Source organism: Labrus mixtus, chromosome 4, assembly GCF_963584025.1.
Source record: "Labrus mixtus chromosome 4, fLabMix1.1, whole genome shotgun sequence".
Lineage (NCBI taxonomy): Eukaryota > Metazoa > Chordata > Actinopteri > Labriformes > Labridae > Labrus > Labrus mixtus.
The window spans coordinates 20,334,387-20,352,132 of record NC_083615.1 but is presented as its reverse complement, the minus strand read 5'-3'; the positions used below and the strand labels follow the sequence as shown (position 1 = coordinate 20,352,132).

The 17,746-nt window shown below is 39.1% G+C and overlaps 1 protein-coding gene across 2 annotated transcripts in view; it reads right to left on the bottom strand.

Moving 5' to 3' along the window:
- The window catches only part of jph3b (junctophilin 3b), a 37,385-nt gene extending 23,171 nt beyond the window's left edge, over nucleotides 1-14,214 (bottom strand). For both annotated transcript variants that reach the window (XM_061036268.1, XM_061036269.1), the window contains exon 1: nucleotides 12,396-14,214. In XM_061036268.1, coding sequence (XP_060892251.1) covers nucleotides 12,396-12,777 — 382 coding nt within the window. In that variant the 5' untranslated portion in view covers nucleotides 12,778-14,214. The remainder of the gene's footprint in view (nucleotides 1-12,395) is intronic.
- Nucleotides 14,215-17,746: the final 3,532 nt, after the last annotated feature.

The window sequence follows — 17,746 nt, the reverse complement described above, 5'->3', positions numbered from 1 at the left end:
CATTAGAACCTTCCAGACATTTTTTTGCAAGTCCAATCAAACTGCATAAAAGTGAGGTAGTGTATGTTTTTTTTCTGTAATTTCTTCCAAGCATGTACAACTCTTAATCACTTATGTCCAAGTAAACAAAAACTAGTGGGCCACCATTCTGCTCTTTTGATATCAGCTTGTTGCTCTCCATGGTGCTGAAAACTACCAAATGTGATGCAGGCTGTTTAGTGGGGTAGTACTTTAGAATCGAATCAATACACGTTTTTATATGAAATGAGTGCAACACGTGAAAATTCTGGCTAAATATGCACCTTTGAACCATTGACCTGCGTTGTAACAAGAGGCAGGCAACAGCATATACGTTATTCATCAACAACTGCTAGGAACAAGTTAACACAGAGATCACATCTGTAGAAAAAGCAGAGGCCCAATCATACACTAACCCCTAGGATGATTTCATAAGAGAATATGAGTGTAAAGATTAACAGATCCAAATCGACAACTGATCTTGATAAATAAGTTTTGAGCTGAGTTAAACGGTACCTAACAGATAGAGTTGTATTTCAATTCAAGAACAGAGACAAACAAAACATTTTAGATGCAGACCTAGTGGCAATAATGACGCCTTCATGCTCACAACCATAGAGACATTATGAAAGGAGAAAACAATAAATCTACATTTGCTGTTTTTTTTTTTTTTACTGTTGTTTTCATTAATACTTGAGCACAACAGTATTGCATACACAGAGCTCTGGTATACAGTACCTCTCCCTTTCTTTTTGAATGTTTTTAGTGTTTTTTAAATTAGCTTTATCAGTTAACACATTGGCTTAAGATTCAAATATGATCCTCGTTTAGAGGAGAGATTCACACCCTTAACAATAAACTCATAAACAAATGCACATCTGTTCTCTAGGTCTGGTCTAGTCTCTCTTTCTGCTTGTTTTGTTACTATTTTGTTACAACTTCTCAAAAATACCTATTGATACACCTTGCATTATGTAACTTCCAGTTCCAGTTAAGACAAGGTCTATAATTAATATGCATCTATTTTGTTACATTGATACGCCTAACATTTGGATAGGGGAAGAGTAGCACCAAGAAAGTGACAGCAAGAAGAAGACAGCCAGTGAAGGACTTTAAATGTTTTTTTTCCCCACCATGTGAGCACATGCATGCTGGAGAAGTGTCTGTTTTGTGTATCCCAGGGAAATGGGGGAAGGGAGAAAGAGATTAAAAAAAAAATAAAAAAAATCCAGTAAATTTTCCTTTGGTTGTTAATGCCAGTGAAGTTTCAGTGCTAAGATATTTTTTCTTTAGTCTCATCTCATACTTCATTAATAAAGATTATAAATGAACAGGAAGAGACGGAACATATCTACAACAATCATAACATTAACAACAATACTATCCAATACTGCTTCAACATTTTTAACTAAAAGAGGCAACACAAGAAGAAAATAACTTTGTGAACCCAGTGTTTAACAATGACATGTTAAATAAACTCATTTTCAAAAGCTATTCTGCAAAGATAAAGAAGAAAATAAATTGACTACAGTTGGCACCCTACACTTTCTTCACCAGCTACTCTTTTTCATACAGTCGCTTGTATTTACTGTATAGAGACATTTCAGCACCATGCCAATGTGTTTCTATGAAAAACTCCCTCAGTATGTCCAGTTAGTATCTGACTACAAACATCAAACCACTCCCATTACATAAGATAAAGCTGCAGTGGGTTTGCTGTGGCCGTACAGAAGGTCTGCATTGGGAATGGACCAGAAAGGTAAACACCATAGTAAAATGCAAGCCACGTTAGAATATTCTCTCAAACCTTCATTTAAGCCTTTCAGTCGTAAACACAAAGCTGAGGAGGATGCTTATCTTTCTCTATTTGTGTGATTTTTCTGAACTGATCTTTTGTTTTATTTTGCAATGCTTTTAGAAGTCAAATATGTGGATGTGTCAAGAAAGGCCATTCGATCTATGTATCACTTGTTAAGATGCAATGCATTATGATGTTTGGGAAATATCACAGACAGAAAAAAGTTAAGACGCAAATTTGCCAGGATCAGGTAACAAAGACGCAGGTAGAGAAAGACTGCTGACAGGCAGGATAAACAACTCGACAGACACAAAACAGTAATGCTGAGAAAAGCATGCAGACAGTCAAGCTAAACTCTGCTCAAATCACTGAACACTGCAAAGCAAGGGGAAGTCAATTCTAAGCTAAACCTCTGCCTGTGTAAATCACTGTGTGGGTTTGTTATCCGTTTAAGAGATTTTGCTTAGGCCCTTTTCCTGTCTGAGCCTTTCAGATTTCCATTTAAGGATTATTTATCTGGTAAGAAATTTCATGAAAAAGACCCATGATATCATGATGTTATGCATTAACATCTGAAAATATCTGCACTTGTCATTTTTATCTGATGTTTCTGTGTTGATGACCTCATACATTTGTATTATTTGTGCACACAACAAACGTATTGATTTAACTTCGCTTTTCCCAGGGAACCAAGTCAATTCTATGTTTATAACTGATGGAGAAAAAACAAAGATAGGTGCTTAGGAGGTGGCTTGCAAGAACATCTACAGTACCAGCAATAAAAACATTGCAGCTGAGTCAAGATGATGTTTGACTCCTAAGGAAATCGAGTGTTTTAAATGCTCTGTTAGCCATTTTAAATAATTAAAGGACTGCTTTTATCTAAGTTAGTGCTTTTCCTGTGTAGAAAACACATTTTGTGTAACCTGGAGAACTTAGAAATGTGGTCATAACCATTTGCAAAGTAATTTTTCAAGTTTCCTTATCCTGGACTGTTTACCTTCAATGTATCACCTTTTAATGGCATATTCTACAATTCACTTATATAATATATATATATATATATTCTACATGTCTTGCTGCATTGGACACTGACTTACCGAGCGTCATTGTTTGGCTTGAAGCTCACAGCCTCACAGATAGGTGCATACTCAGCATGTATGTTTCCTTTTGTATGTGCGCAAGATATAAACAAATCAGGAGCATGCTCAATAATTACTGCACTATAATAAATCTAGCACCACATATCCTGACATTGAAACATTTTGTTCAGAATACTAATGTGAACAGGCTTGTCAAATCAATATGTGGCAACCAACTAGTAAGTCACAAAGAAAAAAAGATATTGGACCTAACTATCATTAGAAAACATAGAATTATCCACATCACCTACATATAGGCAAACATATCGAGCTTTTTTGAATGAATGATCACCCCTTGGTGATGTGGATGATAACATGTTCAGCATATTGGTGTGAATAACCTATACAAGGGTGCAGTTTGCATTATAATTAAAACCATCTGATGTAGACCTGAGTGTTGTCGAAAAGTTGTGATGATTAAAATATTGTTCTGGTTGATACGGTAGAATGCTTCTATAAAAGATGAGGAAGGAGAATGATCAAAGGGGAAATCTAAAAAGGCAGCACATCCTGCCAGCGTCTTTTCTTTACACCATGGTGTAGATACTCTCTCCTTTAGATTGAGACTGCACTACAGCTTAGCAACTATGCACGCGCACACACACACACACACACACACACACACACACAAAGTGGGATCACCATCCCATCCATGCCAGGCAAGTGCTTAACAGGATCATCTTGAACAGAATAAAGGTATTAGTGAGCATTCAGCTACAGGAGCAGCACGCTAGATTTAACAAAGAGGGATCCTGTACAATTCACAACACTCTCTGGTGGAGATGTAAAATGATGGAATGCAGCTTTCACTTATAGGAGTATCTGCCAGCATGGAAAGTAAAAAAGTCAAAGTAAATGACCTGCAAAGTACTAAAAGATCTACCCACATATATTCTGAGTGTAGGACTGAGGTCAAGGAGGTTTACTGCCCCTACTGTTTGCTACAACAAACCAGAACTTTGACACAGGAATGAGGACACTGGAAGGCTAAGACAGAGGTTAAAAAAGTGGCAGTGCTTGCTTACGGGCCTCCTCCCGCACAAATATGTTACAATTATACTCCCTTAATGTATCTTTTCATCTAGCTCCCACTACATCACATAAAATGGGTGATTTTCTAGATTTTTTTTGCCCACCTATCGGATTTTAGTAGAGAAAATGTTTTTATGTTGTATTAGAGTGTAATTAAACCTTGATTAATCATGCAAGTTTACATAACATAGTTAGTGGAATAACTGTTAAGCTCTGATAGCCGCATTAAGCAAGTTATCAAGCTGTGCTAATGTTGGACAATTTTATCTTAATTGTAGCATATTTGCAGAAAAGCTGGGGGACTGGGGGTAGGTTTTGTGATCCTGCTTGGCTGTTTACAAGCCTCTGTAATTGATGCGACTGGAATGACATGGCACTTGTGATGAAGTCTTCCTTTGTGGTGATACAAGGGATAGTTGAGAGAGTTTCTGTGTGTTTGACCCTATGAGAGCTACACACAACAACGACTGCACAGTGCAGTTGTTATATCTGCCTCTCATTTTGTGACTCATTTCTACTAAAATAATTACTGAAGCTGTCTTTTCGTTTATTCTACTTCACCCCCCCCCCCCTCTCTCTCTCTCTCTCTCCCTCTCTCTCTTCTCTCTGTGTGGTTGGTAATAAGTCAGCTTAGCTCTTCATCTTAGTAAACACCATTAGAAGGAAGAACAAGAGCCAATCAGAGCTCTGTAGACACAACTGGACAGCCAATAGGAGCCCAGAACACAGAGTCCCTTGTGACAACTGACCTGCTGCATGTCTATGAGTGTTGCTATGGAAACCCTACTGTACAGACCGGCTGTGGAAATGCAGCTGAGCAAAGGAGCAGGGGAGAGGTAGGAGGAGAGAAGAAGAGAGAAATGGTGGTAAACGTAGGAGAGAAAAGAAAAGCCAAACAACAGCAATTAGATAGAGGAAGAGTATTTCCCAGAAATGTGGCATCATTGTGAAGTTGGAGAGAGAGACCCATTCGGTTTAGACTGCTGGAAATGTTGCTGAACTTCAGGTGAACACAATATTCCTGAAGTATGTAAGCACTTGAAGGGTATTGGCTCCTGCTTCTCATTGCTTTGGAAAAAGCAACCCCAAAGGATGAAAAGGTAAATTGTGGGCTTAAAGTATTATAGATGCCCACCTTTGAACCCTATTGGATGAAAACTTCCTGTAGACACTTCTTTAGAGTCTGAATATACTGTAGTTTAGATACAAGAGAAAGATCGATCCTTTAACCACAGAAACATTTTTGCAGTAAAAGTAGCATGGGATTGTGAAAGATGCTATCAATCAATATTTTCTAAATTGAAACTAAATCACCCATGTGTAGGACTCACTTTTTACCTTCCCCCTGCTCTATTATTTTGAATGGCACACTAGTTTGAGTCTTATTACATCCGCAATGTCTCCTTCAGGAGCAAATAAAACCCAGTGTTTTCAGGTTTAAACCAGCACTGATGAGCATGTACAATACAAATACTGCCTTAGCACAAAACGCTCAGGATTACATTGTCAGAAATATAATGTAAGATAAATAAACTATAAAGACTGCTGTCAGACCACAAAATACATAGACTGTTAAATTATCCTCTGGTGTTCAACCACAATAAAATGATCAAACACCACCTTGAAATGCGAGCCACAAAAACTCAAAATCCATCCAATTTTCAACACACATGGTGGCAGGCCCTTCTCTTAAAACACACGCTCAGACAGACACAAAACACACTAATATTCAATAAAATCTTTAATAAATCAGTTTAAAAATTGGACATTTTTATGTTGAACCATTGTTCAAGACCTGTTCACTGTCCCTGCATTCAAAGTCAGCTGGTTAATGCGGATACATTTAAACTCTCCAACAATTCCTGGACATGTTTAAAAGAAGTGGCCACTAATCCCTTCCTGCTCTGGTCAGGACACCATTTCTCTCTCCCACGTAGGAGGAAGGAATCATCAACCAATGCCAACAAAAGCCTCTGAGAAAAAATAAAATGTCTTACTGGTCTCTTGCTTCTTTACTGTCAAGAATGATTCAACCTAACCCTGGGCCAGACTTTCAAATTCAAAAGCTTCATCTTATTAAGCACAATGGCAATGTGAAAATCATTAGATAGAATCAATGTTTTTGACTATATCAGCATTGGCAAGCATTATCCAGAAAATAAAAGATATTAAACTAGTCCATCATTACATAAAATACATTCCCTTTTTTACATTTGTTTGGGCTTTTTATGCCTTTATGTTTAGAGACAGTGGATAGAGTTGGAAATCGGGGAGAGAGAGAGAGAGAGAGAGAGAGAGAGAGAGAGAGAGAGAGAGTCGGGAATGGCATGCAGGAAAGAAGTCAAAGGTCGGATTTCAACCCAGGCAGCCCGCTTGGACGTCCATAACTGCTAGGCTACCGGCGCCCCCCCCCCCCCCCCCCCCCCCCCCCCCCTTTTTTCGACTCTTGATTATTTATTATTTTGAAGGTGTAAGTGACAGGTCCTTTAATTGCCGATGTTGTTATTCTTTTTCTCTTTCAACAAAACGTGGTAAAAATGTCCAACAATGTTCCAAAATGTATTAAAAAGAAATTAATTCACTCCTCTCCACAAACATCAGAGCAAGACTTTGATTATCACAAATTGTGCTAAATTTTAATCAAAATGTTCTTCGACAAGGCAGAAGCTTTGGCTTCAGAGGTTGAGCAGGTTTTCCATGAGGATGATTGAGACTCCCTCAGTATGCACAAAGAAGTTCTTACCCTTGTTGAAAATATTCTCTCTTACCTGCAGGGACAGCTTTAACAACAACTCTGGTGGTTGCCATTTTTAGTGTGGCGCAACCTGTATTTAATTTTGCTCTTGGTTGGTCAAAGGGCTGCGCAACTAATAGCAATTTTATTTTTATCACAACATGAGCATTCCCAACAAGCACACTGAATTGCTTGAGAAATTATTTCAAGCTATTCTTTCTTATTCAGCATTCATACATTTTACCAATTGGATTGAGGCCGTTGCCATGCTTTCACAACATTTTGTGGCAATGAGATGAAGCTCAAGCAATGTGCCTGCAATCCTAATAAAGATTGGTGCCCATTTACTGTTGGGGGGAAAAAAGCTTTTGGGATTTGTTTCGGATTCAGATGCAAGCGCAGGTGACAAAGATGAACAGCAGACAGACATAAAATCTGTGAGTTATATTTGTTCAGTCTTTTTTTTTTTTCTCACACTAGTTAAATCACTGTAATCATGCCATGTTATTCTTGTGATTTGAAGATCCAGATGAGGTAGAATAAATACATACCTACCTAAACCTTGTGTAGTGTTAGTAAGCCCTACATGACTTCAACGTGTACATCATTTTTGTTGAAAGGTTCGGACTCTGTTCTGTCGGACCCTCCTCAATTAATCATTTCTCTTCATCGTCTTCCCTTTTTATTTTCCTCTTCCTCCTCCTTCCTCTTCTTTCTCCTCAAAATGTCCAGGCCGCTCACACTCACTGCTGCAAATCACCTGCGATCTTAACTATCACTTTGTTAATACTGTTGTTTTGTGATCAAGGTAATCTGGCTTGATGACACTCTCTAATATATTTTAGTCTAACACACACTTAAATTACATCACAGATTTATGGAAAGAACAAATACATGCTGCTAAGAACACTGTGTACTTTTGGAGCAAGATAAACACTCACAACTAGGCCAATCTCTGCTGCTTTTACAGTATGTGGGTTCAAACACTTCGCAGAGCTACAGTGTCTTTCCAGCAGGACCCTGGAAGGTTTTCTTTTCACTTCTTTTGCAGTCTGCTTTCGCTCTTCTTTTGTCTAAAGACATCATTACCTTGTCAAGAGTATATCTAATCACAATAATCATCCATATATCCATCCAGCAATCTTTCCATTATCTGTTCATTACTTCAATGATTCATTGATCCATCAATCTCATCTGTTGTCCAGTCCATCTTTCTCCCCTATGTCCTTCCATCCCATCTGTCTGCTTATTTATCAAGCCAACTTCTTCTGACTTGTCCTGATTTAACCCCTTAAACCAGTCTCATCTAAGGGTTTTAACGGGCAATTTGGGACAATGTGTGCGTGCATTCAACTGTGTGAGTGGTTCAGAGCGACACTGTGAACAGCCTTAGAGTTGTAGTTATGTAACAAAGCTTGAACTGTTTGAGAGATACTGTCAGCTATTTTGCATACACAATGTGTACCAATTGACTATGTTTTTTTGTTTATATATTTTTGATCATCTAATCATATATTAGTTCATTCACATTAACTGAACTGAACTGAGTCCCTGCCTAAGAGGTTCAAAGTGTCATTGATGGTGTTCACTTCCATTTCAGGCAAATCTCATACTGATATCATATATTTTATATTTTTTATGTAGAAATAAGTTAAATTTTTTAAATATAATTAATGTTAATTTTACATTTTCTTTTAAATTGTTGCAGCGGATAAATATTGCAATTTAAGGTGAGGTCAAGCCAAAGATGAACAATCATGAATGGAGTCATGGATGTGTTAACATGCATTAAAATAGCCAACACTTAACTATGCCAAATTGTTGGATAAATACTTTTTAACAAAATATTGCATTCAGGTTCTGTCTGTTAACTTCACAATTTATACTTCTGGACTTCTTTAGGCAGTATGTTTAGCTGTATTATGGCATGGCTTTGGGATCGTTGTGACAGTCTTGCTATTAGTCAGTTGATCAATCATTTTAGTTGTAAAAAAAAAAAAGTATCTCTGACAAAACCTGGATGGATTTGCACACAGGATTAATATATTAGAATACACTGACACAATGACCAAAGGTGGTAAACATACTAAAATGTATACCGACTAAAAATAAGCTTGCATGCATTCTCATAATAAAAAATGCAAGCCTCACAGAAGCACTAATTCATGTATACACTTTCTCTTGTCTACCAAGGAGTAACTTCAACTTCAACAACTACAATCTTATGACACAATGACAGAATATTTGAAAACTGGCAGCCAAATGTGACATTCATTGGGAATATTTGTATAAGAATACGGAAATTTTGGGGCGCCGATTCTTTAAGCTGGCACCCCATGCACAGAGAATAAAGTCCTCATGGCACTGGTCGCAGGTTTTACTTCTGATCCTGGCACTGTTTGGTGCATGTCATCCCCCACTTTCTCACATCAAATTTCCTGTCTGTCTAGAGCTATCCTATCAAATAAAAGCACTACATTTTTAGGATGAAACGATTACATCATTGTAATCTGTTTTCTTTAGCACTCTGTTGTCTAGGGACTTGTAACTTGGAAGCATTTGTCCTCCTTTGTCCCTCCCTGACCTTTTACTCGTCCGATATGCCTGCATACCCTTAAAAAAATATAGGCCTTAAAGTAACATGTCCTTCTGTAGCTAAAGTAAGGAGTGACTGTTGGGAGGAAAGAAGATGGAGAGAAAAAAGAAAGTGGAAAGAGATACAGAGTAAAAATTGAGGATTTCATAGTCTGTCCTTATACAACCTCCTCTACACACCAGTGTGTGTGTGTGTGTGTGTGTGTGTGTGTGTGTGTGTGTGTGTGTGTGTGTGTGTGTGTGTGTGTGTGTGTGTGTGTGTTAATGGCACAGCAGAATACAGGATGACCCTAGGAGACCTCTGGACAAACTCCTTCAATCTATTACCTCCAAAAGTAACCGATAATTGTTGGAGAGAATAGTAGTCATGTCTCATAGCCCTACGCTGTCTGGTTCTCACATTATACACCACCTGAAAACCCCTCCCTTCAACAACATGCATATGACTGAGCAGGGCTGGCCTGTGGCATACAGTAGGCAGTGTAGGCAAGTGCTAGGGGCACCGGCTGTCATAGGGGAGGAATAAAAGTAATAAGAAAAATAAGGAAAATTGGGATTAACTGTCACTTAAAGGGATACTTCACTCATTTGCATTAAGCTTTGTATCATTAGAAACATGGTAGTATTTTTGAATGGTCGTGCATCCCGCCCTCATTTTACCCTGAGACGGGAAATCTTTGTATTTCTTGTCTGCAAAAGGAGCCTCCCATGACCCAAAAATCACCATTTTGCGCCATCGGCGCCTGTTGTGGTTAGCGGGGGTGAAACTACAACGCTAGTTCCTCATGTTTTCGACCACTGAAGCTACAGACCAATCACAGATCAGTGGGTGGGAACTCACTCCCAGAATTGAAACTTAACGTCCGCCATATTGCTTGGTAGTTTCAACTTCAAACTGATATTGATGAAGGGGATTTTGAAGATTTTGTGCTTGAATCGGATGTTCGTGGCTATCTCTACGAGCTGCAATTTAGCGGCGATGCAGCTGCTGCTGACAGGCCGGGCGTATGCCTCGGCTGCAGCAGGCATAAGAACTGCCTGACGGCTGCGGTGAGGACGAGGAGCCCGGTGCGGCTCGAGCTGGGGCGGACTGGTAGTGTCTGTGTTCTCACTGTTTGTCTATGGACATAGACATAGAGTCTGTTTTCTGCCAGGAATTTCCAAGATACCAATTCCTTCTGGAAGAAATCTCGGAATCAGCTGAGGAAACGGTCGTATGTGTTGTAGTAAATATAGGACCTTAGTGGGAGTGCCCTGCTGTGCTGTGCATTCTGGGAGTTGTTGTCTTTCATCCACATGAGCAAAAAATACACTTTCTGCCTTTTCTCGGTCAAGAAGGCACCAACTTCAAAATGTATTATATGACCCAATGTCAATACAGATTCATGTTTCAACAGGTGAAGTATCCCTTAAATATTATTATTATCATTTTCAAGCTACAGTATTGTTTAGTAATGTTACAAAAGAAGCCAAGAAAACATAACTACATAACCAATTTCAAAAGGCCCTATTTTCTTGCTCCCTCTCTGACCCCGACCCGGCGCATCACGACACCGCTACTCGTTACCTGCTCATCATGGGGAAGGAGGGCAGGCAAGTTTTCAGAAGTGACTGACTGACCATACCTATTAATATCAGGTGCATGAACTAGCGTTACTTCAAAAAATAAAACAAAGCCCTCGAGAGCCCAGAGACGAAAAAGAAGAAGAGGAGAAAGAAACGTGAATGTTCTGAAGGAATCAGCTATTCATCTGTTGCAGTTATGCTAACTTGTTATGGATGGATGATGGTCACGTCCATGTTACCTAATTCCTAATCAATAGCTAGATTTAATGTCAGTTATTTCCACTGTATTTTCATTCATAAAGATTATTCATGTGTAAGGAAAATAAAAAGAAATACACTTTTACTTTTGTGAAGTATGTTAGTATGACCAACTTGTATTTTTATTGACATCTTTGTGTACTAGCTAACACCTGTGTACTTTCCATCACCTGTTGTAATTAATAGTTTTAAGCACTCGCCTTTTGAGTATTTATGTCAAAGAGCATGCATGTATTATGTGCAAGAAGTCCTCACTGAATAAATATGAGTGCATGGTGTAGCTGGGGTTGTAGCTAAGCTGAAATACTATGCGGAGCTTTCTGTACTGCTCTGAAAAGAACATGTGATTTCTTGACTCAAGCTTTTTAAAAGTGTGTTTCATTATCACTACTTATTCACTACTATGAAATACCACGTTGACTAAACTGATTTAAATGAAACCAGTACAGTGTAAATGCAGCCATGTAAAAAGGGGGTTGATTGGTTGTTTCTAAGCCAATGAGTTATTTAAGTTTGTTTATACAGATTCTTCAGTCCGTCAGCACTAAAGAGCTCAGTCGGTGTGTAACTTGGAGGAGCTTGTTTTTTTTGCGTTTTCTCCTAAGGAATAGCCCCGACAATGTTTTCTGTAGTGAAACAAATAGTAGATATTACATTTCTTTCCAGCTATTGTCTAAATATTGAAATCATATTGGTCCAGTCTGATGCAACAATAAGCACATGGATATAAACATGTAAGCACAACAAACGTCCAGGAAGCTAAAGATATCCCTGTCATTAGTTTAAGGCTGCAGGTGCAATTATTAACTGGGTTCACAGTAGCTTTTTATTGTTCACACTAGATTTGAATATACACATTGTAATACAAATGCTTCTCTTCTCTCTACAGATGCATGTTTTAAATATTTAAACCCATTCCCTGCTATCCCTGAGCCATCTGTGACCACTTCTGCTCCCTGCACTGGGTTGTTTTATATTGTATGTTCTGTTACATTATTCATTTTGTATTTGTATTTATTGTTTATTCATGTTTTGATACATTTTATTGTTAGTCCCATTTTATTGCTGTGTTCAGAGGTATTTCTTATTTTAAAATAAAGGAAATCTGTAAATTGAATGCCAGTTTTCTCTAAGTGTATGAATATTATGATTGGTGGTGGAATTGGCTGCAATACAAGGGACACCAGCTGAAATCTTGACTATGGGGCACCAACTAAATTGGTTTTCTGAGCATCTCCTCTATCAGTCTTACCTCCATCTGAGTATGTTTCAGTCCCGTATCCGTCCTGCAACCCGTTGTTCCATGTCCCTTCGTACTTCCCACTTGTACCCATGCTCTCACGTAGGCCGTAGCGTCCCTTAAAGCCATGCGTCCACTCACCCTTGTATACCCAGCGGCCTTTATTCTCAACACCCACACCGTGTCTCTTGCCCTGAGCCCAGGTGCCCTGGTAGGTGTTGCCGCTTGGCCAGGTGTAGACACCCAGCAGCTCAAAGCCATGGGCCCAGGATCCACAGTACTCGCCCTGGCCCTTGGGCCCTGTACAGATTCCGTGGCCGTGCGCCTTGCCCTCCTCCCACCCTCCGCAGTATGACCCCCCATCGTCAAAGTTGAACCTGCCGCCAGTGGACATGCATGAAACAGGTCTTGGCAATTCTCCTGAAGCCTCGTAAAAAAGAAAAAGAAAAAGAAAAGAAAACAAAGGGAGGAAAAAGAAGGACAGGTTGGTGCTAGAACCAATCCATGGATCAGGTCAAGGGTAAGGAGGAGGCGGGAGTGGGAGGGAGAGAACTCAAACTCAAATCAAGGCCCCCCCCCCACCCACTTGTTTCAAGGTGATTTAGAGAAGAAAGAGAAAAATGTGCACAACAAAACTTTGCCCCTTGCAGGGGTGTCAGGGGTGTCCTGGCCTTGTTTATGTTGATGCTGTTTACATCATCCTCTTGGTGGCCACTTGGTAGCACCAGCTAGCCCTTTCCAGCTTTTGTGTGGCTGATGCAGGTTAGAGAGGAGGAGACTGGGCACAGAGTTGCCATTATCCTCTCTCAGCAGGAGTTCTAACCCTTGGCAAGATCCATCCGCCTGCCAGTGGCCTGCCTACACAGTCTATGACACACATGCACAACTCCTCCACCTACTTCTTTCCTGCTTTCCACTCAGGCGCCCGCGCTCAGTGGCCTCCTACCTGATGATGCCTCCACCTCTCTGGGGTGTACTGCCAAGAATTCTCCTCTGCTGTAGCCCTTTAAGCGTCCAAACCTCCAGCACAGAAGTCACTGTCTGGCTCCTTAATCAGCACCAAGCCCAAACTGGTTGTGACAGCTAGTGTGATTGATGAAAAAATAAAAATCTCCTCCTTTCTTGAAAAATATTTCATTTTTTTATTCAAGTCGCTCCTGATGGTAACATGAAATGGGCCATTTAAAGTCTGACTTGGAATCTGTAGCTCACTTCAGGCTTCACCATCCTCCTTTTTATTCATAGTCTGCACGTTACACATTGTGCCTGGTTGCACCACGGAGGAAGGCACTCATGAACAGAGAGAGGAAGAGGCAGAATAATAAAGAAAACACATAAGGTTATCTGCTTGGCTGCCTCTGTTTTTAGTCTACCCTGTCTTGCTGAAGAGCAGCAATGCAGTGTCCTGCCTTGTGCATGCACTCAAGCAGGTTAACACATTTTATCTCACAGCAAGTGCACACAGACAATTAGAATAAACATCTGAGTTATAAATCTCCTATTCTCCCTCTCCCTCTCCCTCTCTCTCTCTCTCCCTCTCTCAGTCTGTTTGTGGGTCTTTAATCCACTGCGTCCATAAGTGGTTTATCCTCTGCGTGGGTTGTGTTCAGATTGCCTGCTTGATAATAAAACATCCATCTTCATGATCCAGTTACGGTATGTTCTGTCCTCTTCAACATCTCCTGCTCGTTTCCATATTACCCTGTGGAGTGCCGGCCAACACACAGCCAGTCTTCCGGTGTGTGTCTTGGTCGAATCTCTTCAGCTCCTGTGGCTGGATCACTGTATTTCTCTCGTGTGTGTGTATTGTCTCTCCCAGAAAATCTGCTCATTAAAGAGGACTGTTCCAACGCAGCCAACCACCCCCCTCCCCTTCCCTCCTGCTCCAATGGCACACTCCGGCTCTTAAAGAGACACGCACTCCCTGGAGAGGATGGAGCGTCTCTCTCTTTAACCTGTAGCTTTCACTCATTTACTCACACTTCCTTACTGTCTCGGTTGGTTGGCTTGATCTGAGAGTCCAAAGATAAATTGCTGAGATTAAGATGTGAAAGTTGTGAAGAATATATGGTAAAAAATAAAAATTGAGCCAACATCTACCTTTTTGCTGTTTCAGAGTATACAGTACATTTGTTTCCAGCTACAATGATCACTCCATGTGGTTTAAATGTTTTAAGTCATGATGACATTTATTTTCACAATAATACGTTTCCTGATTATTTTAGTTGACAAATTGCCTTTCCTTACCACTGACATCATGGGCCAGTCACAGATGTTTAGATATTGTGGGGCTGTGGGAACAATTCAGTCCGTGCTCTGAGATGTTATTGACTTTGCTTAATTGTCCTATCTGTTGTCTGTTCTATAGGACATTTATGAAGGCTAGGTTGCCCATAAGGGGATTCAAAAGTGGTCTGTGTTTTTAGCATGCAAACTTAATTACTTAAACTTAAATAACTTAAAAATGCATTTGATTGCACTTAAAATATTGACGCATACTCAAATGGACAGTCGCTCTGAGTTCGTGGAGCAAAGGCTCATGGGAATGTTTATGTTTGTTACAACATGAGTGTGAGAGTTGTTGCAGTTTTAGACCTCTGGCTCGTGTTATTCTTGTCTGTATAATAAAGCTGTACTCCTGTTGCGGTTAGCACAGTAGCTGTGTGTTTAAGACTTTTAAGATCTTTTCCTCTGATCTGTTTTTGACACGGCAGATAGCCACAATATGTTTTAGAACATTTGTTCTCCTAATATATTTACATAAGTTAATTTCAAATTCTTCAGTACTTTCAATGTTTACTTTAAATAACGTGTAATATATATATGCTTTATAAGCTTTGTAGGAAAAAGATTAAAATTCTAGCATTTTATAAGTGTCATAGTGCATTTATCCAAAACATAATCATTTCACTCATACTTAAAATACCATTAAGTTAGACTTTATGTATGTACCTTCTTGGTTAATCTGCTTTTAGTGCTCTACAATTAAAGTATTTTCAGTTTCTCCAACTATATAATGTATACATTTCAAATGCATTTCGATAAGACTTGCAATTCAATATAAATGTAATTAAGTCAACTGTGTCTTTAATATTTACGGAGGCCGGTAGGTGCATGGGCTCAGCAACAGCTGACACGAGGTACATTTATTTTATTCTAGGATTAATTCATTTTGTTTCAGAAGTGTTTGTTTAGAAAAATCAAGCTATTTTGTGTTATTTATAAATCAATAACATACATTTATGAAGAAATGTGTATTGATTTTAGTCAATACAGACTGGGTATAGTATTTATGGTGGCCGGTATAGATGCATAGGCTTAGCAACAGCTGAAACGACGTACATTTAGAGAAACGTGCAGCATATTTAGCAACATTGCATTTGAAACAAATACATAAACGAAACAAGTTAAAAACACACCCATTCAGAAACGACTGAAAATAGAGAAACATTACTCCAGGCCTGTAGATGGGAAATTTGCATCGCCGACTGACACAGAATAACGTCTATATTACAGCAACAAGGAGGTTTAAAGCACGTTAGGACTGGACTTTGACACCGGGGAATGAGACAGCTGAGCGGGGGTTCCACCGCTGCAGCCTCAGGGTGCCTGGAGCTGGTGTTAGTGGGGGCTAATAAGTCCAGGTTGAACTAGCACAGTATAGTTATTTCAGAATTCTGAGAAAAAAGGGAAAACAAATCTCAGTGGCCCTAATCCCCTTCCGTAACTCAGTGTGCTTTACTCTAAGTACCAAAATGATTCTGCTTCTCCTTCCAATCAAAGAGCAATACGACATTTTGTGAATAATATGACAAAGAGTATGGTCTAGACCTGATTTGGTATGAATTGCAGAATTAAAATATATATATATTGATTGATTGATTGATTGATTGATTGATTGATTGATTGATTGATTGATTGATTGATTGATTGATTGATTGATTGATTGATTGATTCGTTGATCGATTCGTTGATTGATTCGTTGATTTATTGATTTATTGATAGATTGATTCTGCAAGGCTCTAATTGTATCTAGGAATAAGGATATATGTAAGTAAGGTTAGCTGCCCTGTCATCTAGGAAGTTATTTTTATGCTCATAACTCTTTGGAAAACAGGACTGAAAGGCAAATGGGGCTGGAAGAGGATCTGTTAGATGATTTTTAAGTAAGTAATTATGAAAGATGCTGACGAACTCCATTTAAAATGAAGTTCTTTATATGTCTTGTTAGGATTGGACTATTGCCTCACCAGCCCTAGCAAGAGTGGGGGAGTGGAATGTCCTCTTAAACTCTTCAATTGGTAGTGACCATTTTCAAATTTAAGCAAGAATGTGTGTTTTGTTTGTTTAGGGTTTCCATCAAGTATCATTTGACTGACATTTGTATTCAAATATAGACAGCAAAGAAACCCAAAGTTATCCTAATATTATCAACATTATAAATTCATTAGAAAAAATCCACTAAGACCCATTTTTGTCGTCCTTGTCTCTCTCTGCCAATGTCTGGAAAAGCTAAGCCAATTTCAGCAGAGATTACTGTAATAAAATCACTGCAAGGCTGAGGATTAAGGCTTAGGCCTCTAAACACACTAGTTGAAGGGGGCAGGTGAATGAGAAGACAAGCAGGAGAAGGCACAGTTAGTGTGATTTCCTGACCACAACAAAGGGATTAGGATTAAGAGAAATTGTAACACGAGTGTCTGCTCACTGAATTCTATGACATCATTTTGAAAGTCAGTTAAAGGTGAGAAGGTAAACAGTAATGGTGAATGGAGCTGAGATTGTGTAGTGCTTTTCTAGTCTTCTGACTACTCAAAGCGCTTTTTACAACACACTCATTCACACCAATTCACAAATTGAGGACAGAGGCTGCTATGCAAAATGTCCATGTGTATTAATCAATCCATTCAGTGACATGCCGCTAATGTAGCAGCGGGAGCAATTTGGGGAGGAGGAGCATCTATCATTTGTGACTGTTTATGTCTTCATAGTACAAAAACATGTAGGATTGTAATAGCAAACAAAATGTACACGCAAACTTGTGTTTGTGTTCCTTAATCAAGTCATGTAATTATTATGGTATAAGAACAATTATTATGTTGAGAAACGTTGATCAAGTTGTGAAAAATGTCCCAGAGGTAAGGATAAAATGAGAAGATACGGCTCAGGTAAATTGGGAACATGTTGCCGATCATATTACAAGCAGATTTGTATGTAGTATAATTTATGTACATACTAAGTCAGATGAACATTTCATATAAAAATGATTGCTTGTATGCTTCCCTTGTCATTAAAACAAGATTGTTGAAGATGTCTGTGCCATTCTCTCTAATAATGACAGAAGCTTTTGGAAATAACACATC